The sequence below is a fragment of the Trachinotus anak genome, unplaced genomic scaffold (genome assembly GCF_046630095.1).
Source record: "Trachinotus anak isolate AG129_WGS33_773 ecotype Australia unplaced genomic scaffold, CSIRO_AGI_Tana_v1 ptg000020l, whole genome shotgun sequence".
NCBI lineage: Eukaryota > Metazoa > Chordata > Actinopteri > Carangiformes > Carangidae > Trachinotus > Trachinotus anak.
Window position 1 is genome coordinate 3,018,138 of NW_027273871.1, and position 25,539 is coordinate 3,043,676.

At 39.4% G+C, this 25,539-nt stretch overlaps 2 protein-coding genes across 6 annotated transcripts in view; one reads left to right on the forward strand and one right to left on the reverse strand.

The window, feature by feature from the left end:
* Window positions 1-7,369, forward strand: part of gria4b (glutamate receptor, ionotropic, AMPA 4b) — a 112,853-nt gene extending 105,484 nt beyond the window's left edge. For 2 of the 4 annotated variants that reach the window (XM_071506017.1, XM_071506019.1), the window contains exons 15-16: window positions 1,737-1,874; window positions 5,321-7,369. In XM_071506017.1, coding sequence (XP_071362118.1) covers window positions 1,737-1,874; window positions 5,321-5,485 — 303 coding nt within the window. In that variant the 3' untranslated portion in view covers window positions 5,486-7,369. Of the gene's footprint in view, window positions 1-1,736; window positions 1,875-5,320 lie in introns of those variants that run through there. The other 2 variants (XR_011694588.1, XR_011694587.1) reach the window with 2 other exon arrangements.
* A 2,818-nt stretch (window positions 7,370-10,187) lies between these two features.
* On the reverse strand, window positions 10,188-24,962 carry LOC139637363 (14-3-3 protein epsilon). 2 transcript variants are annotated; one of them, XM_071506026.1, is made up of 7 exons: window positions 24,729-24,962; window positions 20,369-20,568; window positions 17,894-18,000; window positions 16,017-16,223; window positions 14,945-15,081; window positions 14,437-14,491; window positions 10,188-11,336 (listed from the first exon to the last, which is right to left on the reverse strand). In XM_071506026.1, the coding sequence occupies exons 1-6, from the start codon at window positions 24,790-24,792 to the stop codon at window positions 14,484-14,486; spliced, it is 723 nt and encodes a 240-aa protein (XP_071362127.1). In that variant the 5' UTR covers window positions 24,793-24,962; the 3' UTR covers window positions 10,188-11,336; window positions 14,437-14,483. The 2 variants fall into 2 exon arrangements, with proteins under 2 accessions (XP_071362127.1, XP_071362126.1); XM_071506025.1 differs by lacking the exon at window positions 14,437-14,491 and having other exon boundaries at window positions 24,729-24,960.
* Window positions 24,963-25,539: the final 577 nt, after the last annotated feature.

Genomic DNA, 25,539 nt, shown 5'->3' on the forward strand with positions numbered 1-25,539 from the left:
AAGGAGATAAATGGTAGGGAGGAGCAAGAGTCAGAGCTCAGGGAGATCATCTGCATACATTTAAATAAAACGGGGTTAAAAGGTGAATGTCAGAGCTGAGGGGCAGAGCAGCCTGTTGAAACATGGAGGAAAATTAAAGGGCCAGTTCTTTCAAAATACAAAACCCATATTTCTTTATTACCCCTGGTTGTATTTAGCCATGCAGACAGTTTTAATTACCTTCCTTAAATATCAACTGCTGCATCTCTTTTTAGGAACAGTGTCATTGATGCTTTGGATAATCCACAGAGCATGCTGTCAGCAGTTTTTGTTGGGACGAAAGTGTTTTACAGTGTGCGATTTCGGGTTGTCTGAGATGAAAGTGAGTCATGAGAAAAATGTGGTAAAATCTGATGGTTCCTTGATTAGGTTGGGAGACATTTCTGCAGCTGGAGCTTTGGTGACCAAAGACAGCCTATGGCAATGACATTGACAATATCAATGCAATTTGGGCCCGAACTCACAGTGCTGCCACAACACAATGTCGACAAACCAACCAATCACAATATAATACAGTGTACAATACAATACACTGTCCAGCACTCCACTTCATTGGCACTGTTTTCGAAAAAAGTTGAGAAAAAAAAAGCTCAAACACAACTTGAATTACCACCTTGTGGTTATATATGTCTCCGCCACTCAAACTAGTTTCAGATTACATCATATAAAATATTAACCATTTGTGTGAAAGTTTGTCGTAATTCTTGAGTGAAGAAGGTAATAGCTAAAGCGATGCAGCCGGGGAAGTTCTAATCAGTTCATCCTTAAGTCCCAAGTAAGGACTTCATCCTTAAGTCCCAGTGAATGTTTGTTCCAAATTTGAAGTTTTGTCAAGGCGTTGCTCAGATATTGTGTACATGAAAATGGGACAGATGGAAAAACAACCCAAAAACAAAACACGTAAAAGGCATAAAAATTAAGAAGGCAAAAGGAAAAAGACTTGTGGCCACTATGACCAAAGCTTGTTTATTATTTTGCTACATTTTTATTTATTTTTTTCTACTTACACTATAACACAATGATTCAGCATGTGTTCATTGCACAGGGTGTTTTGAATTGATACCATGCAGTGTTTTATTAGACCCATCTCACACAATGTGACATAAAATAAACCTGTAAATTTGACAGTAGTTGTGCCATTAGATAAAAGCACAGTGTGCTCAGTGGATTATTCAGAGTAAGAGGGACATTGTTTCTGGACCACAAATGAAATTGGCTCCATATTGGTGCATAGGTGCATATTGCAAAACTATCTGCATGTCTAGCTGCTCTGGGCTTAAGTGAGAAAATAATGTTTTTTGTAGTTTATTTGAACTGACCCTTTAATGCAGAGAGGTGACTGATTTCTCTGTGACGCTTCCTAAAATATTCCATGCAGGATAAGAAGATAGCTGGAGATTATTTTTGCTAGCATGGCTGCATGCAGCTGTGCACCAGTAGACTTAGAGGTAGAGTAGTAAAAAGTGAAGTGCTGTGTGAGTGTGATCAAGTGTGTGTGTGTGTGTGTGTGTGTGTGTGTGTGTGTGTGTGTGTGCGTGTGCGTGTGCGTGCATGCATGATGTGAAGTTGATGTGAGGATTTTTCCATATTGACCTGTTATTTGTGTATAAATGTTGCATGATTGTATACACTTGTTGCTGCCTCTGCTAAAACTAGTGTTGACTTATTGTGTTTGTTCCTTTCCCCGCCGGCTGCAGGACAAGTCGTCCCAGGCCCTCAGCCTGAGCAACGTGGCGGGGGTCTTCTACATCCTCGTCGGGGGTCTGGGCCTGGCCATGCTGGTGGCCCTCATCGAATTCTGCTACAAGTCGCGCAACGAGGCCAAGAGAATGAAGGTGGAGACCCAGTCCCAGTCACAGTCCCAACACCCCCATTACCACCACCCCCACCACCACTGCTACCCCTGCCAGACAGGCAGTCCCCGCCACAGCCCCGAGCCTAGCCAGAGCCAAAGCCAGAGTCCGAGGCCCAGCCCCAGCATCCACAACTTAGCCGAGTTTAGCGAGGTTTTCAATGGGTATGGCAGCGATGGGGAAGCTGATAAGATGTAGTTGGGGTTTTCGTAGAAGGTCCGCCCAAGCCTTTGCTCCCCCCTCACTAGCTCCCTGCACAGAGACTGTAAGTGAAACCTATCATATCCCTGCGCTAGCTTTGCCATGCTGAGTGACTGTCGTGACCAGTGGCAAAATGCTTCCCACTTCTCTGTCTTATCTGCTCACTATGTGGTCATGTGACGTCCTGGTCTTCGTTCGAGCTTTTTCTCAATGTGACAGGAAGCAATGAGTCATCCTCAGACACGACGTCGCCTCTACTGCTTCGCAGCTTGTGTGGCTGCAGACGTTGGCCCTCATTTATCGAGCGGGCATACAGTGTGACCCGTTTTCCTGCCAAAATCAAAAATGTATTACTCATTCTAAACCTAGTGGTGAGATAATATTCATGTGTGACATTCACATAAATTAAATAATGTTGGAAATGAATAATAAATGCCATGATTGATCACCCATATCAAAATTACAAATTTGATTAGAAATTGTAATGTTTTTGAGTCAGTGAGTATAAAATGTGCAAATAAAAATGCAAGTTATGGTAGTTCAATTGGCATAGAAATCATGAGAACAATCTTTCTCACCTTAGCACATTTGGCTGAGTGGAAATTATTAGTAGTCGACATGCTGCTCCAGATCTGACAAAAATGTGTTAATCTTAAGCTGTGGTGCTTTTCCACTGGACTGTAAGTGTATTAACAGGTAGGAAAGGCATGTTAAATGAGGACCAATGTCTTACTTGTACACACACGTCTACTCTTGTGAGGACATTTCATCAAATTGCAAAACATTCGTCCATCCAATGTCTATTCTTACGCTCTGAAGCTTGTTTTCTCATCAAAAGTTCACACCCACATGCACACACACACACACGCAAATCTGAATAGTACATGCTGTGGCTCAGGGCCATTACTGTCTCATGTCTGTCAGTTACAGTAGAACATCAATGTACAACCACAGAACAAATTTAATGAGAAACCAGCTCTGAGCACACAGGAAGCCCTAAATTACAAAGCCACATTTAAACACTATACATTGATGTAAGTCTGGAGTAAACATAACCAATGAATCCCTCGAGCTGAACTGATATTGATGTGAGCTGTTCTCTGCGGATATTTCCCCCAGGTCCTTGACCACTAGACTTTCAGATCTCTTTTCTCACTTGGTGTATATCTGTCCAACGTGGTTATGTGTCCCCCATCAGCACTTCAGCACGAACTCTTCATTAGCTTGACTGTTGCTTAGTCAGCTTCCCTGTCCCACTGCCTGCAACTATCACTCACTGTGTAATAATTCTGTCGCCAGTGGATTTACATGTAGTATGGGGCTGGCTTGATACTGTAGTGAATGGCTATGAAAGGTGTTTTCTGACTCTGCTGTATATATTTATATTTAAATGTACAGTTGTACTGTATTGTGAGACTTTTCTACCTGTTGTCTTTATATGAAGCAGATTGGAGTTTTAGTTCCACTTGGGTTTCTCAGAGACAGAAGTAATGAACACATTAGCTAACAAACCTGAGTAGCAATGCTGGTCAAAATATCAATGTTATATATTTGGAAGTTTATCAGACTATTTAATATAACTACATAACACAGCCAGATTACATGTTTCAGTTTGTAGATAAACTGTTGGGCTTTTCTTTCTCTAATCTCTTCAGGCACTTCTGCCCTGTCACTAGCATTAGCCCCCAAACAACCAAATTACAAGTGAGAAGTAATTTAACAACAAATTTAACAGAAAACTAGACTTTATTACAACATGGGCTTTATTTTCCTAGCAGTGTCAGCACTATTGTTTATGATAATATTGTACTCACTAAAATCTGCTGATAAAATAGCAACATTAAGCCCCACCCACTGTGATTGGAGATGAATGTTGTGTATTTTGCCACGGACAATGTGACTCCATCTCAAAAAAGAAAATACTATTTTGCACTTGCTCAGAAATGATAGGGCCCTTGTATTTAGTTTTGGCAGGTGTATAATGCCCTCTGCTGGACAACACTGAGATGCAACACACCTAACCACCTTGAAACAACACAGTAAATGCATAAATAAGGAGGAAAAAAATAACATTGTGTATTGTATTTCACTTCATTTCTGTGTTTGAATTTAAAAAAAAAATCCTCCCTATACGTAAATGCTGTGACAATATACTGTAAATAGGTCCAATGGGGAACAAACCTATGCAGCCACAAGCCAACAGTTCATCTACATCTACACTACACTTTATTTGGAGCTTTAACCCAGAGTGGTTGCATTCAATGCTGCCAATAATCTAGAGCTAAAACTTAAAAATAATTTAACAGATTAGACTTGTTTTGTTTGCTTCACTTCAAAGGCTCATACCCACTGAGTTTGCAGTTCCTTCAGTTTGTTTTTTCTAAGCTAAACAATCACGTCACCTCTCAGATGCACTGCAGTACCTGCATCAGTAAGTGAAGGCGTCACTGACAGCTCATTGCTGGTTCTTCAGTTCAGTTGTACTTTCACTCTGTTCCTGCTTCAGCTTGTTTTGTTTAGCTCAGCACCAACATAACACTATAACAGTTTATTAAGGTTATTGTTTTTGTTATTGATCGAGGTGTTTAAAGTTAATAGCTCAGCAGTCACATTACGATTGTTAATGTGGCTTTTATTAACCACTTTCCACCTTAAGCACTGCTAAAAGCACTGCTAAAGATGATGATTCAGTAGAGTTAGTTCAGTTTGAAGATTCAGAAATAACAATTTCTTCGTACATGTACAGAACACATCTGTCTTACAGTTTGACTTTGTTCTCTCTTCCGGATTAGTTTGACCAACCTAAGGTTTGTTTGAAAGCTGTCTGAATGCTCGTCTATCTCACCCCGCCTGACTTCTTAGCAGTGCCCCCTATTTCAGCAATTGTTTATGTGAGTTCTATGTTATCCTAAGTGACAGAGATTATGGTCAGAGATTTACATAATTGCAGGAACAGTAACATAAGATATTGTCTGTTAGGGCCTCAAAAACTTGTTATTCCAGGATGTTAGCTTTTTAAAGATTTGACAATTCTGAATCAAAACATCAACCCTATTAAAATGATTGCCCTGTCACTATCAGAAACAGGTTCTGATTTTAAATTAATTTATTAATTCCTAAATATCAAAGCACCTTTGGCATGAACACGTCCTAAAACTCCAATCTGCATATTTCTCTAACTTTCACCTGCTCCCAACACAAACCTGTCTCTTCATTTTCCTCCTCAGCTAACATTTACTGAAGCCATGAGGAACAAGGCTCGTCTGTCCATCACAGGCAGCGTTGGGGAGAACGGACGGGTGCTGACGCCAGACTGTCCCAAGGCCGTTCACACCGGGCCCCCCCTCCGCCAGAGCTCCGGCCTTGCCCTGGTCTCCTCTGAGCTCCCGTGAAAACCAAAAACCTCTCAAGTGCCTTATTCCAATAACAACAGAAACAAACATTAATCACACCGCCCACACAACAACCACAAACTAACCACGAAGAAACAGGATTCACACACACAACAGGTCACCTCCAGTGGGCGAGACGGGACCGACAGAGGAGCCAACAACCAATCCCACTGTTGGAGGTTAAGACTTGTTGTGGGCTCGTTGATTTCTCTCTGAAGTCTGTGGAAACCAGAGGCAGAACAATCTGGATTTTTTTTTTTTTTTTTTTTTTTTTTTAAAACTGTGTGGCCACGCGGAAGCTTTTGTTTTTGAATCAAAGGGTCATGGGAATCCACTGGAGCTGCTTACCCTTTACATCTCCAGTGACGTAAGAGGAAAAGCAGGGGAGAAAATGAAAAATATCATGATATATGATAAAGATGAAGACCAGAAAACTGTAAACTTGAAACTCAAAACTGTGCATTTTTTTTTCCCTTTTTTTTTTTTGGATTGCTGTGAATTGGCAAAAACTGAACCACAATCAAGATTGTTTTCAAACTGAACAGTATTTGCTACACAAACATGAACAGCATTCAAGAGACAGCAATCTCACTAGATATCAACAAGTGACACTGGAAGAGTTGTAGCCCGGTGCCGTGAAGATGTGACAGAAAAAATATTTGTATTCATAATAACAAAAATGAAAAATCTATTGATATTGAATATACGAGCAAACATAGAAAACTGTGAAAATAAGTAAATATGTATATTCCATGAAAAACAAGATGAAAAATCTAGCTGTACATAGGGACGACTGTGTAACATGCTTGCTTTTTAAACAGATGTACATAGCAGATACTGTAGTGGACAGACAGACAGTTGTTTTTTGTAAATCATCTTTAAAATTTTATTCATCGCAATAATGAAAAAGATGATGCCACTTGAAGGAGGAGACATGTGGAAGGCAGTGTTAAAATTAGTTACATGTTGAATACATAACTGTATTATATAGGAACATTCAAACTCTAAATGTGAAGAGGTATCGACTGCCCAAATATTCTGATACCTGTTACATAACAAATTAATAAATATATTCAACAATGAATGTTAACTAGCTCCACCCCCAATCCTTAAACCACAACCCTCACTGTGCAGACGTAGACCCAGAGAGTTGCTCATGAGTAGAGCTTTATAAATCAATTTCTGCCGTCAGAATATAACTATTTTTTTCATTCTTTGATCTATTTTTTGTACTGAGAAATGAAAAAGAAACTGTCTGTCTCCTGGTTTTAAATGTCGACAGTCAAGTACTATCTGGGTAGATCTTTTAGACCATTACGTGTGTGGAGACATGAGTCGAGGCGATGATGGGGGAAACTGAAAAATGCCATTTCTCATTTCTCACTATATGTTTATTTGAAGTGTTTATAATATTTCCAGTAAGACGTCAAACCTGAGCTGATGAAGCCACTGTTTGTATGTTGAACAATGAGTAGAGCCCTTCCTTATTGAAACACTGTGGATCCTCCAGGGAGGCTGGACACGCTGTAGCAGAAATGTATTTGCTCCGGTGTCACTGACAGAAGTGTCCTCGTCTCTTCTGGAAAAATGGACGGACAATCTGCAATAGGACACAAGACGCCACATCTTCAGCAACACCAGCCAACAATGGTGCTGGTAAATGTATCGTTTATTCCCAGTTCTCATCCAGTTCATTTCCTTACACATGTCGTGGCTGGTCAGGGAAGTCTGCAGCAGAGAAAAACCAGCTGACATATTTCAGGTCATGCTTTTTCGTCCTGCCACCTGTCTTTAGAGCTGAAGTGTAATATGGCGTCTTATTTTGGTTCAATTGTACAACTTTATTTTGATCTTTTTTAAGTAAAAACTAAATTCAAATTGCAATGTGCAGTTTCATTATTTGACATACAGATAAAAGACACGCATTTATGCCCTTCTACCAAAACATATTCACTATTTGACGGCCTTCAGAGGATGATTTTAGATTTTGCCACCCCTTGACCAAGACTGAATTACAAGCCTGGTAACTTCTCCAGGGCCCCAAAAGCCTCAGATTGTGAGTGTTACAATTAGTTTTTAGCAGGTTCATCAATCATAACTTTATTTTGAAACATGGGAATATGAACAATCTGACCCTCAAGGAATAGCTCAATGTAAATATTCTTTATTTGCCTTTTTTCTCACAGGAAGTCACTGCTCCTGGCCAGAAGGTAGTCCAGCACATAACCTCCTGCAAAACTATAAATCGTCTTTACAATTTTATTTTTTATGTTAGTGATGTTTAGAGGTGCTGGTAGGCAGATTTTCTTTCTACCATTGGACAGGCTGTTTCCCCCTTTCCAAACTATATGTTAAGCTAAGCTACCTGACAAATATAAGAGGGGTATCTTATCATTTCACTCTGCAAGAAAGCAAGTAAGTGTTTATGAAAAATAATTTGTGGCTTAATTTTGTTTAATCAAGGGAATAATCAATTTTTCTATGTTTGTTTTGTTGTTTTTACCCTGCTCAAGCAGCTTAGTGTGGTCAAGCCTTACCTCCATCAAAATATCTCCTTAAAATGAAATAAAATGTATTGAGTGTGCTAATTCTTCACATAGGATTATAATCGATCTCATAATCTATTAGTCATATTAGCTGGATGACCCTCAGCCTTGTTTCAGTAAAGTATGGTTATGTATATTAGCTAAACTGTGGCCAGAGGTGATAATTACAGGAGTGGATTTTCCTTCATTTCCCAAGATTCTCTTGAGCCAGGTGCTTTGAAGACGTCATCAGCAGGTGACCTGACCTGGGGGCCGAGGAACAGGACAACAAACATGTCTCCTGCCGAGGTACGATGAGTTTACTTCTTGTTTTATTTTCGTGATAAAACCATTAAATGTTTGTCTGCGATGTTCCAGAACTTAAGCGAAATCAGAGAAGACTCAGCAGTCAGGGAACTGAAACGACAATGTCGATTACACAAGTTAAAGCTAAAGTTTGCTAGCATTGGTTAGCATTAGCCACAATAAGCAGCGCCGAGTTTGAAAAGTGGCTAATGGTCATAACAGACCAAGAAAGACTGTAGCAGCAAAACTCCTGAGTGTCCTGAACTGGTCAAGAGTGTGTTTTATCGACTGAGGACACACAGAAGAACATGTAGATGAATAAAGGGAATTTTCCAATAAAGAGAGGTGGAAAGTACCAAAAAGTTCAGTTCAAAGTACAGTTTGAGGTACTTGTACTTTGAGTATTTCCATTTCATGCTAATTACCTCACAATTCAGAACAATATATTGTACTATTTATTCAACTACATTTATTTGACAGTTTTTCACAGTTCCTTTAAAAACACAGGATAAGATTATCCAGTATATTGTAGGTTCGCAACCCTTTCTTTTCCTTACCAACAAAGAAAAAAAAAATCTGTGTAATTTTGTGTATTACAGTGTTTTTTCTTCTTCCGTTAATCCTCTATCAACCCCTCAGATTTAATAATGTTAATTCTTCTCAAACCAACAAAATGTTGCTTTAGTGGACAGGTTTAGATTTTTTTCAAGTCTATCTTGAAACAATGCAAAGAGGGAATTTCTTACCAAAAATAACATAAACTTTGGAAGCATTTTGGAGAGGTTAAAAGAGCAGTAACTGATAAGAAAAAAAATGTCATAAATTAACTTATTTCTAAATAAATCAATCTTGTGATCATATACAAACATTGAGGAAATGTTTCGGGTTTAGCTTGACCTGCGATTTCTTTCAAGAACAAACAGAATAAAATGTAGATATTTACAAAAAGTAAAATTTAGAAAAATTCCAATAAAGAGAGGTGGAAAGTAACAAAAAAGTATATAGGTACAGTTTTGAGGTACTTGTACTTTCAGTATTTTAATTTCATGTTAAATACCTAATATATTATACTTTTGCCTCGACATTTATTGAAGTTTTTGTTATAGGTTGTAATATGTACAATATGTTGTTTTTTTTTTTACCAGTTCCTTTATAAAACATAGGATAATCTTATAGAACAACATATTGTAGGTTTGCATATATTATACTTATATTATACATTACACTTTCTACTCTACTACATTTACTTTACAGCTATTTTTTTTTTTTTAACCTTTTATTTCCCTTACAAAAAAAAAAATCTGTGTAGTTTTGTTTATTACAATTCTTTACAACCCCACAAAATCTTGCTTTAATGGACAGGTTTAGATTTTTTAAAGTCTCTTTTGGTTCCTTTAAAAACCATAGGATAACCTTGCAACCTTTTCTATCCCTTACAATAAAAAAACTGTAGTTTTGTGTATAATTATTCTTCTTTCCTCATCCATTAATCATTTAACGACCCCTCTGATTTATTTTGTGACCCTTTGGAGGAGACAGACCCCTGCAGGTTGATAACAACTACTAAACCTTTTTTTTTCAGTTAAAATATTAGGTAAGCTTGTAATATTTCTTTACTTTTACTTGAGTAGTTTTTAATGCATAACTTTAACTTTTGGATATTTTTACACTGTTGAATGTGTACTTTTTAAGTTAAGGATCTGAGTACTTCTTCCACCTCTACAAATAAAAGTATTAGAAACAAATGCTGAATCACTGCCTTCAAAATCAAGTAGGAATCTTTCTCCTGCTACTATCCAGCACTGCCCTCTAGTGATGTGTCAAATCAAACCACGTAGAGACCATTGAAATGAAAAAAAAACATGTCACGCTTGTTATTTTAACATTTTTCGACTTGAAGTTTAATGTTAATTCCATGCTGTGTTTCAGTAAGAATACAGATGGTACTTGTGGCTCCGGTGAGAATATCCAGTAGTACAAATCAGATTCACGTTACACATACTGAACAGAAGGAAGAGAGGAAATGAGAGGAAAGAGACAGAGTCGAGACGAGGAAACCTGAAGAGTCAGGGGGAGTAAAGATACAGCAGGCCTCTATTTCCCAAACTTTTTTATATATAGTGCCAATGCAAAACTGCATTACATTACAATCAAGAGTGTTGAACATTCCCCTCCCACGCACACACATACGAACATTTTGTCTGCTAAAAAGCCATTACCTAACTATCTGCCATTAGCAAAAGCGCTACAGCCTCGCAGCACAATACTTGGTCCAAGAGTGGACAAGAATAGAGGTCAGAGTGATGCTTGGAGAAGGGGGACATTCTGCTGTTTGTCATTAAAAAAAAAAAAGTCTACTGATGTCTTGAAGGAGCAGGTTTGGTAACCACAAAGTAAACAGGGCACTTAGTTCTTCCTAAAAGCTTTAACACATCCCTTTTAAACCTTCCATCACCACTTTATTTCCCTAAATTTGCAAAATGAAATTTTTCAAAAACTGACTGGACAGAAGCATGGACATTGTATTGTTCATTAACACACATTCACAGGAAAAAAGTTGAACAGCAAAGTATCGTCTTTAAATAAACTCTTGCATATGTGTGTTACAAATACAGGCAAGCGTACTTGGCAACAGATGATACAGCAAAGTAAAGCAAAATAAAAACAGTAAAAGAGGACATGAACCTTAAAGGGTACAGACTTGCAAAAGGAGTCATCAAAAAAAGAAAAAGGTAAAACCTGGGGAGTGGAAATGAAGACCCGAGTGGGTCCTGAGGGGACTGGGAGATGACGTGCATACGAGGAGAAAAGGTGAGACAGATGGGTAGAAATGGAGGAAAAGGTAGAGAAAGAGTGTGGGCTGCAGTATAAACCCAGTTGAAAACTGTGGCTGGGGACAGGAGCTAGTGCTGGGAGGAGAGAAATAAGGGAGGAGGAAGAGGAGGGTTTGTCTTTTGTTGTTCAGTCTCACTGGGCCTCGTCCTCCGCATCTTGCAGTGCTTCTTTGTTCTGTTCTTCACCTGAGATAAAGACAAAAACATGGAACAGTCATGGAGGTTGTTGTTATCTTTCCACGCTTGATAAGCAGCAGCTAAATGAACAGATGGGCCAGGAAAACCTCAACCCCGCTGGTTCGATCAGGAATGAGATCCTAATTTTACATGAACAAGCAGTAAAGACCACGATATTCTCACCTCTAGTCCCAAATAAACTCCAAAAGCACTACACTTCCCATAATGCAACTTGATAACACTCACATTTGTCAAAGTCCATGCCCCCAGTTTATAACACAGGCTTCATGTTATTAATTTGTGGTCTCCAATATCCATGATGGTCACAACTTACTGTTGAAAAAGTCTCTTTAAAGTCTGAACCCAAACTATCTGTTATAAATATCCTGAAGAGTTGCTTTAGGGTCGACTTTAACATTACACATTTCAGTCTCTTTGTTTCTATGGTCCCAGTTAAACCATAGACACACTGATGGCTGAAACAAGGTAGTGCTGAGTATAAGTGTGCTGCTGAAAAAAAGGTGGTGAAAAAATGTGGAATGACAAAAAGATTTCAGCTGTAAAAACAAAAAACAATTACTTTTTCCATTTTAATGAAACTTAAATCCCAATCTTTTCGATAACAAGTGTAACATAACACTGATTTGTCATTTGTGGTAGCAGTTACTGTTTACACGTTATTTGTAGTTCTGCAACTAATGTTTATTTTCTTTATTGATTTTGATTAAATCGATTAATTGTTTGATCTATAAAATGTCAAAAAATAGTCAGTTTCCTAAAACTCAACATGACAATTTCACAGTTTTTCCTCTTGTCTCACCAACAGTCTAGAAAGGTCTTAGATAAAGAAAAGCACGAGGAGACTGTTTGGTGGCTTCGCTTGATAATTTCCATCAATGGCTTATTGTCAAAATTATTGTGATTAATTTTCTGTTGACTGACAAATTGTTTCAACTTGAACTGTTTGTCTACAACATGCAATAGGTGTTTTAGAGACAGTGATCATTTCACAAAGGTTTGTGAGATTGTGCACATGTAGCATTTCCTACAGCTTACTGATCCCAACCTTTTTTTGTAAACTACAAATGAAGTATAATCAAAAGATTCATGCAGGCTAACAACTACTCAAAAAAACAGGAGGAGAATGTAGACTGGCACATTTTTGAGAGTTGTCCAAATTTAGCTTCCTGTCACCAGAAAACAGTAAAATATATAATATCCTGTACATTAGCTGCAGAAAATTGTGCAGTATCAGTATATAGTTTTTGTATAAAGTGCAGAATTGGCAAAGGGATGACAGCCTTGCTGAATTAAGTCTGTACCCAGAGGAAGGCACTGACAGGCTTTCTATTTCAAACATTAAGAAGATAATATTCTCCTCTCTCAGCCACAGCATATGCGTTTTTTCTTTAAAAATCACTAAGCATGTATTTAATGCAGTAAGGGAAAGATGTGCACTGGCATATGAAGATTTATGCTAATTTCAAAAAGTGAGTCAGAGATTTATCTTTTAGAAATTATTGGGATCAGCTCAGAAATGTGTTGAACAATGAGTCGTGCTGAAAATAACCTCACTGTTTATAAGTACACTGCAGTGTTTACCCTGACTGTGTCAACATGCAGGCCTGTGACCGTGAGTTAATTTACAGTGTCTTCTAAACAAGCTGTGATCAGATTTACTAAGGGGCTAAAATGCCTTGTGAACCTGTACAACTGGTTGCTTGGAAAGGTTACCATAGAGACAGCACAGCCATCCGTGTAATGAAGAACTAAGAGGCACAAATAACAAAGGCTCGAGAATCCATCATGATTAAAATAGAAACCGTAACAGTGCTCATTAGCGCCACAGCAAACTGGGATGTGAGAAAGCCACAGGAGACGGAGCAGCAGCCTCGCATGCTGTTACCGCAGTTTGTCCGTTATATCACACTTCAGTAAGCTGCGTTCACAGGTTCCCAAACTCGGCCTCATCCAGGCATCATCTGCTCCGATGCCCCGGAGGACTGTGTTCAGTGATAGTGACGTGCACGGTGAAGGAGCAGGGTGTCCGCAAGTTCTGTTCTTTTTAAGGCTTTAAAAGAATCATACAGACATCTGTAAATAAATGAAAACTAAAGATCCAGTCTTGGAACTTTAATGTTGAACAGATCAATCCATCTGGTGTAGACAGGGATGGTAAATGTTTAACAAAATGATGCAGTATTGTTATTCTGTTTTTTTTTGTTTTTTTTTTTTAAAAAGGTAGGCTTTAATAAACACCACTTCCTACAAGCCCAAGAGCACCAAGTGGCACCAGAAGGCGGCCAGTCAAGTGTCAATCTACGAAAATTGTGAGGGAAAGGTGACGAGTGTAACAGAGTTGCAAAGTATAAAGAAGAAAGATAACTCTGAGACGCTGTTACACAACAAACATGGACGAACCAGCTTAAGCTTTACAAATTGTGAAAGAGGTCTCACAACGATAAAGGAACAACAGGTTCTTGGTTTAAACATCTACATTCTGACATGTTAAAATAAGAGATAGTGGCCTTTTTGATAACTTGAGAAGGACGAGTGTTGGTGTTGAACAGTACAAAGTGAATACACTGTATTCTGTAATGTGCAACAAACTGAAACAGCAACAGGCTTGCTGTCAGGTAACGTGCTTCATGAGTGCTTTGTGCATTCAAGTCAGCAATTTAATGAATTGATATTCACTGGATGATGAGGTAGAAATAATATTTTCACTGTTATTTTTACTTAAGCTTCTACACCGTCTGCAGCTGCAGCAAAGGCCTCCAGTGAGATCCAAACGGCGTCACCACAAAAGGAAAAATAATAATAAAATGCTAAGAAACAACATCCCTGTCCCAGTGAGAAGTAAACAAGCTTGCAACTTTTACCGACTTGTGGACACCCTGAAGACTCAGACACAGAGCACTCAAGTTCCACGAGTGTAGAAAAAGGTGGAAAGGGAAACAATACAAGTCGACACATTAGTTCTGTAATGCTTCAGAGGCTGGTATTTGTGCTGTGAGGACGTTAGTGAGGGACAGCAGAGTGGTAAGAGCCACGAGTGATCGCTTGAGGTAGGGGGGAAAACAAGCCCAAGACAGGAGGGATGACTTACAAAATACACTTCTATAATGGAGGAAGAGGGAAGGAAGAGGACTGTCCTTAAGAATCTACAGAGGAACGAGGGAGAGGAGAGAAGTTAGAGCAGTGTGTGAGCACTGAGCGTGAGGAAGAAGAGAGGGAGGGGTACTTCTGATTTCAGAGGAACCACTGAGCTGAGAGGAAAGGTTAGAGAACATGTTAGATGGTTATTCTGTTTTCTAGATGCTGTTTGAGTGTATTAGCCTAAGCACTTTAAAAAGTTTTTCTGAAACCTTCTTGGCAAACTTTAACACACTCATTCATTACTCCTAGACGTGTATCTCAGAGGCTGCAACCAAGGGCCATTAGGGGATTTGTAGGAACAAAACAGCTTTAAAAATACAAGAAAATCAGTCAAAAAGCCAGTAATGGTGATGACAGTAGGGAGCCAATCATCAGACAGCATCACCCAGAAAAGAGGTTGAGATCAGTTATAACACTAGCAGACTAATGTCCTGAGAAGAAAGGAGTGGCTCTCTCACCATCTCCCTGCACATCTGAGGTCCATAGTGTCAAGTTGTCACGTAGCAACTGCATGATAAGTGTTGAGTCCTTATAGCTTTCCTCGCTCAGCGTGTCCAGTTCTGCGATGGCATTGTCAAACGCTTCCTTTGCCAGCCTATCAGCAGAGAGGATGCAAGACAACAAGGTCACACATGCATACAGGTGGATATACAGTATGTTATACACAAATAAATGAAACATGTAAAGGCAGGGGGAGCAGTGGGAGTGTACTGGTCTACAGTGAGCTTCACCATGTACAGTGTCTGTTTCTGTTACCAACTAGGGGTTGGTAACTGTTTCTGAGTTCCTGAGAATCCTTTAACTACAACAGTGTGCGACAGCTGAAATGCACACTCCTAGTGTCTTTTCATGTGGGATTTGAACCACAGCAGAAAGGAGAAGATGATAAAACATGTGGATTGAAGAAAAAAGGGTCACAGTCCTTTGCTTTCAGACGGGTGATGTTCATTGTTTCTTCTTTGCTTAAAACATCTTGTGTTCATGACAGTAAATGCTCAGGTCAGAAAACCAAAACAAGGGGCCCAGAAAAGGCTGCAGAACTGAGTAATAATCCACAGCACAATGAGTGACTTCTTTCATATGACACACTGTGATTTCATTCTGATGATTCAATATAGTTTCTATAACTTTTTATCTACTCATCATTGTAAATGAGAGCTTTACCCTCAATGATTTTCAACTTTAAAAAGACATAATATTCATCAAGCCAAAGCAACACTTAACCTCCATGATTCAAACTAATTGGCATGTCAAACAACAACAAAAAAAAAAATCACCAAGGGAGGCACTGCATGCACTACATTTTTGTCAGTTAAGTGATGATTGACTAATTTCTTTTTTTGGCTTTCCACAATATTTAAACCCATATATGGTGTCTGCTTGGATAGAAATAGAAGACACTTTTCACACTTCCCTCTCGGGCAAATCAATGTGTTAAATAGAACAATAAGTAATGAAGTTTAAGAGAAATCACCCTCTTTAAAATCAAACGTACTCGTAAAAAAGACAATGTTAAATATTTATGCTTACCTGCAAGCACGGTCTGGCGAGTTGAGGATTTCATAATAGAAAACTGAAAAGTTAAGGGCCAGTCCCAGACGAATGGGGTGCGTTGGAGGGAGTTCGATCATAGCGATGTCGCTAGCAGCTTTGTACGCTACCAAACTGTTCTCTGCTGCCTCCTTCCTGTCATTGCCTGTGGCGAACTCTGCCAGGTACCTGTGGTAATCTCCCTTCCTGAGCAGGAGGAAACAACACAGTCAGACTGACATCTGCTTTCATGCACGTGCATTACAAAACACACAGAGTCCAGAGCACCGATTGGTAAAACCACATCTTATAAATGTACAAATGCATTAACAAACCAGCGGTGTTGAAATTAAATGTACTGTACTGCACAGTTTGGGACAAAAACAGTGCGATCCAGAAGTTTGAGTGGTCTCAGTTACACGCCTACCATAAACAAAGCCATGACACTGAACAGGGCTTTAAATATTAATATGGTTTCATACTGAGTCTCCAAACAAAGAGCTGTTGGTTTTCATCATTCATTAAAATGTATATTAATGCTTGGCTGACAGCTAAATATTATTTGCAACTGATACACACAGAAGTTTTACATCATTCACTGATGCTCCAAAGTTTACTGAACTACTTTAATCATTATGGTCTGTAATTTACCAAATACAGAATAAATTATTATGGTCATATTTGCATTATTGTTGCTCCTGCTGGTGTTTTAACTATAAAAGAAAAAATATATATAATTGTTCATAATGATAAGTAGCCAGTGCTAAAATGTTTTCAGAGCCAAAAAGGGATTTTTAAAAAAAGGAATTATACAGGCTGGAGAGATTTTTACAAACTCATTTTCAACACAATCAATGCTAAGCAGCTGAAGAGACTAATCCACTTGAATAGTTTATCAACCTAACATCCTCATAAGATACATCAGCATCTACAGCCTTGATAGTGCTGAGCCAAGTGAATAAATAACCCTGCTGAGGTTAGAGGAAGTGCCGTCAAAAGAATCAGTTTCTAGACAACTTTTACAGTAAACCAAAACTGTCCTGTTTACAACTGAATCCACAGTTTGAACTTCATGTGATTGGAAGAGCTTCTGTCAGAGGAGGCAGCCAAATGAGATGCAGTAGAAAATGGTGGGTAAAATATCTCGGATTATGTTGTTTCATGTCTTCGAAAGTTGGTGAAGCGCTGAATCGTCTGTTTATTTATGTAAGAGAGGTACTGTTTCATGCACAGGCATGATATCTTTCGTGGCTTCACGCTGTGTGGTAGAGTTTCATTTTCCAGGGGGACAATGCGCCTCTAAACGCACCTAAGCTCTGCCACATTTATGTGAAGGCGAGGACGAGCAAAGAGTGCTGGCTCACATGGTTTTCTCTCCTCAGACACACACCTCAACTTCACTGAACCTTTTATGAAACATTTTAAAATGGGACGAGGCTCTAGGCTGCTCTAAATAGGATGAAATACTGAGGATTCTCAGATTCTGCTTAAAACCTGCACAATTAGTATCAGAGTGCAAACTGTGATTAAAAATTTAAAAAAGAGCTACTTGACTTTGGGTGAAATACTTCTGTAAATGTACTCATAAAACATGACACACAAAAGTCAGTTCAGCTAAAATCTCCATCCAGAAACTGTTTTTAGTTCATGTTCAACAATCAGGTAGCTCAGCAAAGAACAACTATTAGTTAGGAACTTAGGAACCTCTGTACTGCAAACTGAACACGAAGTAGCTTGAGTAGACGCGTCCTTAAAATAGTTAATCACCAGGAAATTAGTGTTGCATTGTAAGGCGTTAACTCTCAGCTTTAAAGTGTGTGCACAGCATGAAGGCACTCAGTGCAACAAAACTACACACACAGTTACTGGATACATACATTTTGTAGTAGAAAACCTTAGATTCTCCCGTGGTTGCGGCTAAGATGAGGTGCTTGTCCAGTACATCCAGAATGTCGTTGCAGATTGATTTCAGCTCTTTTTCAACCTGCAGACCAAAACACACACAAATACAACTGTCAACAGTCTGTGTGGTCACATAAACTATTACAGGTTCTGGATTCAAATCAACCTTAAATATTAAAAGGAGGATTCTGTTACAGTTCATTCAGCTGAGGTTCAATTCAGTCGAGTCTAGACTGGCAGTAAACATAAATTCTGACTGCCACCACAGCAGTAATTGTTAGAGGAGGGCGAGAGAGAAACACAGGACAGCTTTTAGGGCAGTCCTCATGGAAGCATTTGTCACTGAGAAGCCAACTGGGTGTATTGTGCCTCAGTTTCAGGGTCAGTGTCAGCCATCCAAGTCTGACATTTTTAACATCAATATAAGGGAACATGTCCTTGTAAATAATACAGCCTTTTCCTTGGACACTGCTTTTACCCAGTGGAAGTTGGGCAGAGAGTCGAGAAATTGAATTTTCATTGGTTGGTACATTTATATATACTTAAAATACAGCAATATCAATTAGTTCAAGACAAATCAAATATACACTGGCATGTCCTGCCTCTAATAAATAGCCTGCTCCCACCTGCTGGGCTTTAATATGTGAGCAGGCCGTTAGCTGTACAAGTGGAAGCATTACAACTTTAAACAGCGCTACACTTTGAGTATGGTGTAATAAAATTTAACTTGCTTAAGTCGTGCAGGTGGTGACTGACACATGTTTTACCCTCGAGGCTTACGAGATCATTTCAACTGAACTAATGCTAATATCGACTGATACACACTTGCTGCCCTCGACACTTCCCATACACATTGAACTGCAGCCATTACTCTAAAGAATACTGAACAGACCTCGAGCTCCGACCGCATTCGTTCACGTACCAGAGTCAGACAGTAGACTCAGTGCCTGTTAGCCTGTGGATATTACTCCTGATTCTTGCTGCCTTTGGAGACATTCACTGCTGCCGTTTGGTTAAGTTACACAACTTTTAGTGATCATAAGTGTTAATAATTGTTCTGATGTAAACACTTGTTGAGTTAGAAGATTTTCTGAATTAATTGCATCAGCTTCAATTATGAGGGGATGATAAAGCATGTTTTACTTCACCTCGATACCAGAATTTCATGTTAGTGTGCCCTGCACTCTGTGGCCTGAAAGGTGCCTAACACCCAATACTCAAATTTCTCAGTAAATGTAGAGATCAAAACCAGTAGACAACAGGGGGAAAAATAACACTATAACATCCCAGCATTAATTTTAACACATCCTCATCCTGCCAGACGATATCAGAATTTCAGACTGTTACACGCATTACTGTATGGATGATTTTATATTATTTGTATTTTATATCATGTTGCCACAACTGAAGCTGCAACTTAAGAAGATGTAACAAATAGAGGTAGAGGCTCAGGTTTCACTTTGTTCAGGCAGCACATTCATGATGACAAAGATTTTCTCAGTCAAAGACAGTCACATAATGCCAACGTCTGGTGTAAGTACAGTGACATAAACACAGATTTCACGCACTGGAGCATGGATGAAATAAATTATCCCACATCAAGTCATATAAAATCTCCCCACCCTCCTCACAGAGTTATTGGAGGGTTGCTGTGCCTCAGTAGTGCTGCCAGTGACAGAAGTTTCTCTGCAGCAAAAATAAAACAGATGATTTAAAGCTGATTCATGGTTGGTGCCTGCCTCATTATTTCACTCAGACAAGTGTTTCTGGGCTGTGAAATCTCACCATTTCCTCTCAAAGTGGAGCAGTTAGTGGAGGAGAGCTTAAAAAGTCCTGCCACAGAGGGTAAAGCCTCTCTGGCATTGTGCCTATAGATATGGAAATTAGATTATCCAAGAGTGCACGAACTCCACTTACCTTCATGAAATAACAAAGCAGGTAGGAACTTCAACTCAGCTGAGCTTTAATCAACTGCGTATTTCAAGGATTGTATGTAATATGGGCCTTTGTTGGCTTTAAAAGCCAGAGATGCATGAAGGGCTAACAGTGACTACGTTTGCCCCACCCTCCCACCAAAGACAGCTGCAACCATGACGGTATACTTTAGTGAGATTCACAAAAAAATGTAATGTTGCAATCTGTCGCTGACTGCCATTCACAGCTTTTAGGTTCTTAAAAGATGGAATAAACATGTCAAAAACAATGCTTGAAGACAATCTACATTTCGCCCTCATTTATCTAATGTTTGGGCCGAGGTTTGGCTCCGAAAAAGCGTTCTTAGATTGTTTTCAATGAAAGAAACATGTTCAAATGTTAAATCAGCATCTGATTTTTTTCCTATTTTTTTATGGCTGAAAAACCTAAAAAGATATGATCTTACTCTTCTTACAATTGGTGAACTTGAACAGTTAGTATATTTGGGTTTAAAACAAATGTCAACAATGTCTGACCGTTTTTCTGTATTCTCGGATCATCTTTAGTTTGTCTTCTCCGCCTTTGTTTTCTTCTTTCTGTTCGAGGCTGCTGATTATCCTCCAGGAGGCTCTTCTGGCTCCGATCACGTTCTTATACGCTACTGAGAGCAGATTCCTCTCCTCCACTGTCAGCTCCACGTCCATACTCGCCACCTTCTTCATCGACTCCACCATTTCTGTGAAAAAAACAAAAACAAATGACATCAGGAATGGGCTTCTCGAGTTCCCCTGCACAAGTTGTTGCAAAAACCCTGAATGCTGTGTGTTAACAAACTTTGATTTCTATAACATCAGGTTATAGTTATTTTATAATAACTATTTGTTCTTCACGGAACAGAATATGAAGGAAAATAACATTTTTACCATTGTCATTGTAAATGATTTTCTCTGTATTCAACATACTCAAATTCAGTTTCTCTTCTGTGAGCAAAAGAAAGAAGAAAAAAAATACAAGACTCCTCTCACAGCCATGTCTCACAGACAATTAGTGGTATTGTCAGGGTTGTTTAATGGCAGCAATTAAGTCCTTGCAATTAGAGCCTTACCAAAAACGGGCATGTCCGATACTATTATCTACTGGCAGCTTATCAGAGATCCAGAGTAACAGGGATACGTTTCTGGGAAGAAATGCTGCTATTGAATTTTTAAGTCATTTTTTATGCTCTGAACACCACAGACAAAAATCAATTTACCTCCATTGTACTGGGGGGAGAAAATATGATACTGTAATTTGGGTAAATATCCATAACTCTCTTCCATAAGAACCATAACAATTTGTTGGGGGAGGGGGGCACATACACTGATTTTCTTAATTGAAAAGGAGGACATCCTCCTTCCATTACCAAAGTTAAAGCCACATTGCAGAGCCTTGAAAGATTTCTGTCATCCTCAGTATTTTATTAATGGAATGCCTGGGATGCTGCCCAAGTCTGTACCCCCTAATGCAAAGTCACTACCTGTGGATGGCTGTGGTGGCACGCTGGGCCAGGACAATGAACTGGAGGGCTGAGCGAGATCAAATGTGATTTGTCATTTTAATACTTTTAAATTTCACATCTTCAAGGTGATTCGATGTGACATGGTGTGATAAATTAATATAGAATCCAGGGATGAAAGGGCAATGAAAACGATTTTACACTCGGCTCCGAAGCAGCCAGTAGTCAGCACAACATGCCGTTTCCCCAGGGGAGTGATATAAAACAGACACAATACGGAGCCTCTTTCACCAAATCACATGGTACAGCTCAAGGAGGGCGTGCAGGAACATAAACACTAAAAAGAATTAAACTGGTTCTGCAATTGTCAGTCATATAATTTACATCATTTCTAGACTAACCTGAGAATATAAGAAACAATATATTATGCTATTATTTTGAAAATGAAAATGGAAAGACAATCTGTGGGATGACATGATGTCTAATACAGTTGGCAGCATCACGTGCAGTAGGAAAATGAAAGAAAGAAAAAAAAAGCCATCTTTAAAATGGTGGTTAAAACAAAAGCCTGGCTCAAGCTGCAGACGGGTCACACCTCCCAAGCTCAGCACGGCAGCCTGGGGGTAAGAGCAGTCTGCCAGTCATTTGGCTTTTAACTTCACAGACAGGGTGTTATCTGTTGCAGCCAATAGCAGGGTTCTACGCAGCATGTTGGCGAAACCTGATACGCGATGGTTTCAAGCCAGGAGGAGCACTATGCTGCTTTGATCACTTTACCCTCCAGCCTGGCCTGCACTCCAATAAACCCAATGAACTCTCTGTGCTTTTTCAACACTTTCTCTGCATTTTAAGCTGCTACAGACCCAATAAACTGATCACAGTCATTCCAAAGATTAAATCTGTCCCCTGTGACGCATCCTCTATAGGAATAACGAGGGGCGTAACATGAAAGAATAATCTCCTGCCAGACTTGAATCAGTGATGCTGCAGTTACGTAGTAGACTACTCATCCTAGACCACAGGACACCTGATCGCCCCCCCTTGCTCTTTTTAATCTTGATTTTTGTGGGTACTCTTTGGAGAGAGGCACATAAGCTCAGTGGTAAGACTTGGTACAATTAACACTGGGAGCCGCAGCACAGCTCAAACACAATGAAGCCCTGTCCAGTAGACATTAGGGGTAAGGGTTTTACAGCTCCATAGCACAATAGGACCATCCTCGAGCTTGAAAGGGTTGTTGATGAATAACAAATTATTTAACTAATATTTACCAAGCTGCTGTATAAAATAAAAAAAAAAACTAGGTTATTTTCTGCATTGTTCAGAAGACAAATGGAGCTGTGAGAACACACTGTTGACCATTATTCACACAACTTTTTTTTAAACTGTCAGCACCTCTTTCCATCAGGGGAGAGGCTGCGGCACAAAGGGAAAGCAGTCACTGTGGATAAGACACGATGCCAGACTGACGGTCCAGACTGAGTAGAGCCCTCTCTGAAGCTGGCGGAAGTTACGGGTTTTTTTTCAGATTTCTTCAGAGGTTATTTTATCTGATGTAGATCAAGTACTGAAGAATGACTAATGAGAGAATGAAAGCAGGCAGGCTACAAACCTTCACTGCCAGTTAGCTTACAGGCTGTTAGTGTGGAAATGATTATTGAATTAATAGTAGGTAATCAACAGATAATTATCACAATCATCTAGTAATTATGTCAGTAAGAATACAAAACAACTGCTGATTGCATTTTCAAAACAAGCCTAACAGTTCAGTGATTTTGACTGTTAAGTAAAAACTTGGCTTCTCTCGACTAATGGATATTTATTATTCTTTAAATGTTATAAAACATTTAGACTAACTGGACCAGAGAGAGAAAGAGAGAGAGAGATCACTGATATTCAAATTCTGCTTCAGATTTTTTTTTGGCACTGTTGCTGATCTTGCTCACACCCTATTAAAGATATTTTTCATCAGTACTCCATCGGGAGCATACTTGTGTGCACGCTTGATGTGTGTTCTGGGCGTAAACTGACACAATACGATGTGCGGTCAGAGTCTTGCTGCATCAAGTTGTTCAAAGAAGGATCTGGATTTGTTAGCATTCAACCATTCAAGCATACATGTGTTGACCCCTGCAGCTTTCCATATGTGGGCTCCTCTATCATAAAAACAGGCAAGGCAGTCTTTGATATGATTCAAATGGAGCTGTCAATCATCAGGAAAAGCAATTTGGCTATTATTTTGATATTCGATATATAGTTTCAGTCATTTTTCAAGCAAACGGCAACAGTTTTTTTCCTAAATATCTTTGGATTTTAGGCTGTTGGTCAGAAAAAAAACACCAATAATAAGGCCTTTGTGTGCCGTGGCAAGGAACAAGAGTTGAACAGGTAAGCCAACTACACTGTTTACTATTAGAGAACAGCTCAATAAACTTTGCTTTGATCTTAAGACTTCCAGTCAACTGACCGAGAGCTGAAGCCAAGAGCTGGCTTCAGTTGAACTTCTGGTCCAGATTGTTCAGCCACCAATCACATTGTAGCAATACCCACTACCCCGCCTACCCATGTACACTGTTGGTGTTGCACCTATCAATCAATTGACCACGCAGTCGCATTTAAAAGCCGCAGGACTATAAACTTAGGTGAACTTCTTAACCATTTACAGCTTCAAACCTGAATTCTGCCATGTTCATCTTTATTGAATTCAACTGGCAAAAGGAAGACCTGTGACGACTTGTTTAACAGCAGTGTCACTCTGATATCCAGCATGCAACCTACACCAACTTTATAAAATGTTTGTTTTTGTTTTTTTCCAATGGCTAGATGGCTGGTATGGTCACCTCTTACCAAAACCACATGCAATTAGCATCAACAGTTGTATAGTTTTTCAGACAAATTATTGCTGCATGTTGTAGCACATAAGATGCTTTGTCAGTGGATACTAGCAATTCACAGAGGGCGCAAGTCATGTTTGATGGGGTGGGGACTTTTGCAGTACCGCTGTATTTTTGAATGGGAGTTTGGCGTGACGCGTGTCGGGGCTGAAGAAAGGCTAGCCAGCTAGTTAGCAATTTAGATAGCCTGCTAACTAGCGCTAGCAAGGGGGACTAGCTTAGCTCACCACGTAATGTGAGTGGTAACCAGACACCGAAGCAACCAACAAAGCACCTTGTGTGTTTTTTTTTCCCCATGAAGCAAAGCGTTCTTTTCATTTGTGCCCAACATAATTAATTAAAAAACGTCTAAATGGTTCATTCTGCTGGAGAAATCTCCGCCATTTTGTCTTCTCTCACCCAACAAATCCATGTGAACTGCTTTACCTGCCGTCTCCAAGCCCCCTGCGCAGGGAGACTGAGGGGGGAGAGGGGGCCAGGCTGACCGTTATCTATGAAGAGCCTTACCGTCATATCTCTCCGCTTGTTCGGCGAGTTTCGCCTGGTATACTAAGTTCTCTCTATCCGCCATGCTGCTCGGGTGTCGGGGCTGTTCGTAGCGTCCCGGTGGAAAGGGAATATTGTCGGCTGCTCGGCGATTCCTGGTGGTGGATCAGCAACAGCACCGTCGCTCCGCTGAATCGAAGACCCACCGGTGGCACTGGCGTAAAGATGGCGTCGCTGCTCCATCCGGGAAACCCACGCAGCAGTCTACATCTACGCCTACACCCCGATGCCAAGTCCCGAAATAAATCATTCATCGACATCACCCCACCAAACTCAGTTCAAACACCACAAAATCCAGTCTAAGAAACTTCTTAATAGATATAACATCTCAATAATTCAGTTCTCTTGATTCGTTTTGAGCAACCCTCCCATTCGGCATAAATAAAGCATAAATAAGAAGTTGTTTTTTTTTTTTTAAATAAAACATTTTAATTTATTGTAATCTCATAGTCACGCTTACCCTCTTTAAAAAAAATGCTACATCACTACATCATTAAGCAAAGTTAGGTTAAAATCACTTTCAGTCATTTTATGTGATAAATTAGTTGCTAATGTTACATACCTGAGTGTTCATTTCTTAGTTTAACACAAAATATTTTCAGGGTTATTTAAAATTTTTGTTAATGATATTGTAGAGTTTAATTATACCTTCAATATTTCCCCCTTCTAAGGGGATATTATTAAAATGCAAATTACAAGTCTCCAAATAAAAATCCTTCAAGAGTCTTCTAGTTTTTAAATAACTTCCAAACAAATAATCTCCCAACAAATA

Excerpts from the sequence above, each read along its gene's own strand:
- LOC139637363 (XM_071506025.1), bottom strand. The coding sequence starts at position 24,792 with ATGGCGGATAGAGAGAACTTAGTATACCAGGCGAAACTCGCCGAACAA. Across the intron at positions 18,001-20,368 it reads TCCGAGAATACAGAAAAACG|GTTGAAAAAGAGCTGAAATC; the intron begins GTCAGACATTGT and ends TTTGGTCTGCAG. Across the intron at positions 11,337-14,944 it reads CTCAGATGTGCAGGGAGATG|GTGAAGAACAGAACAAAGAA; the intron begins GTGAGAGAGCCA and ends TCTTTATCTCAG.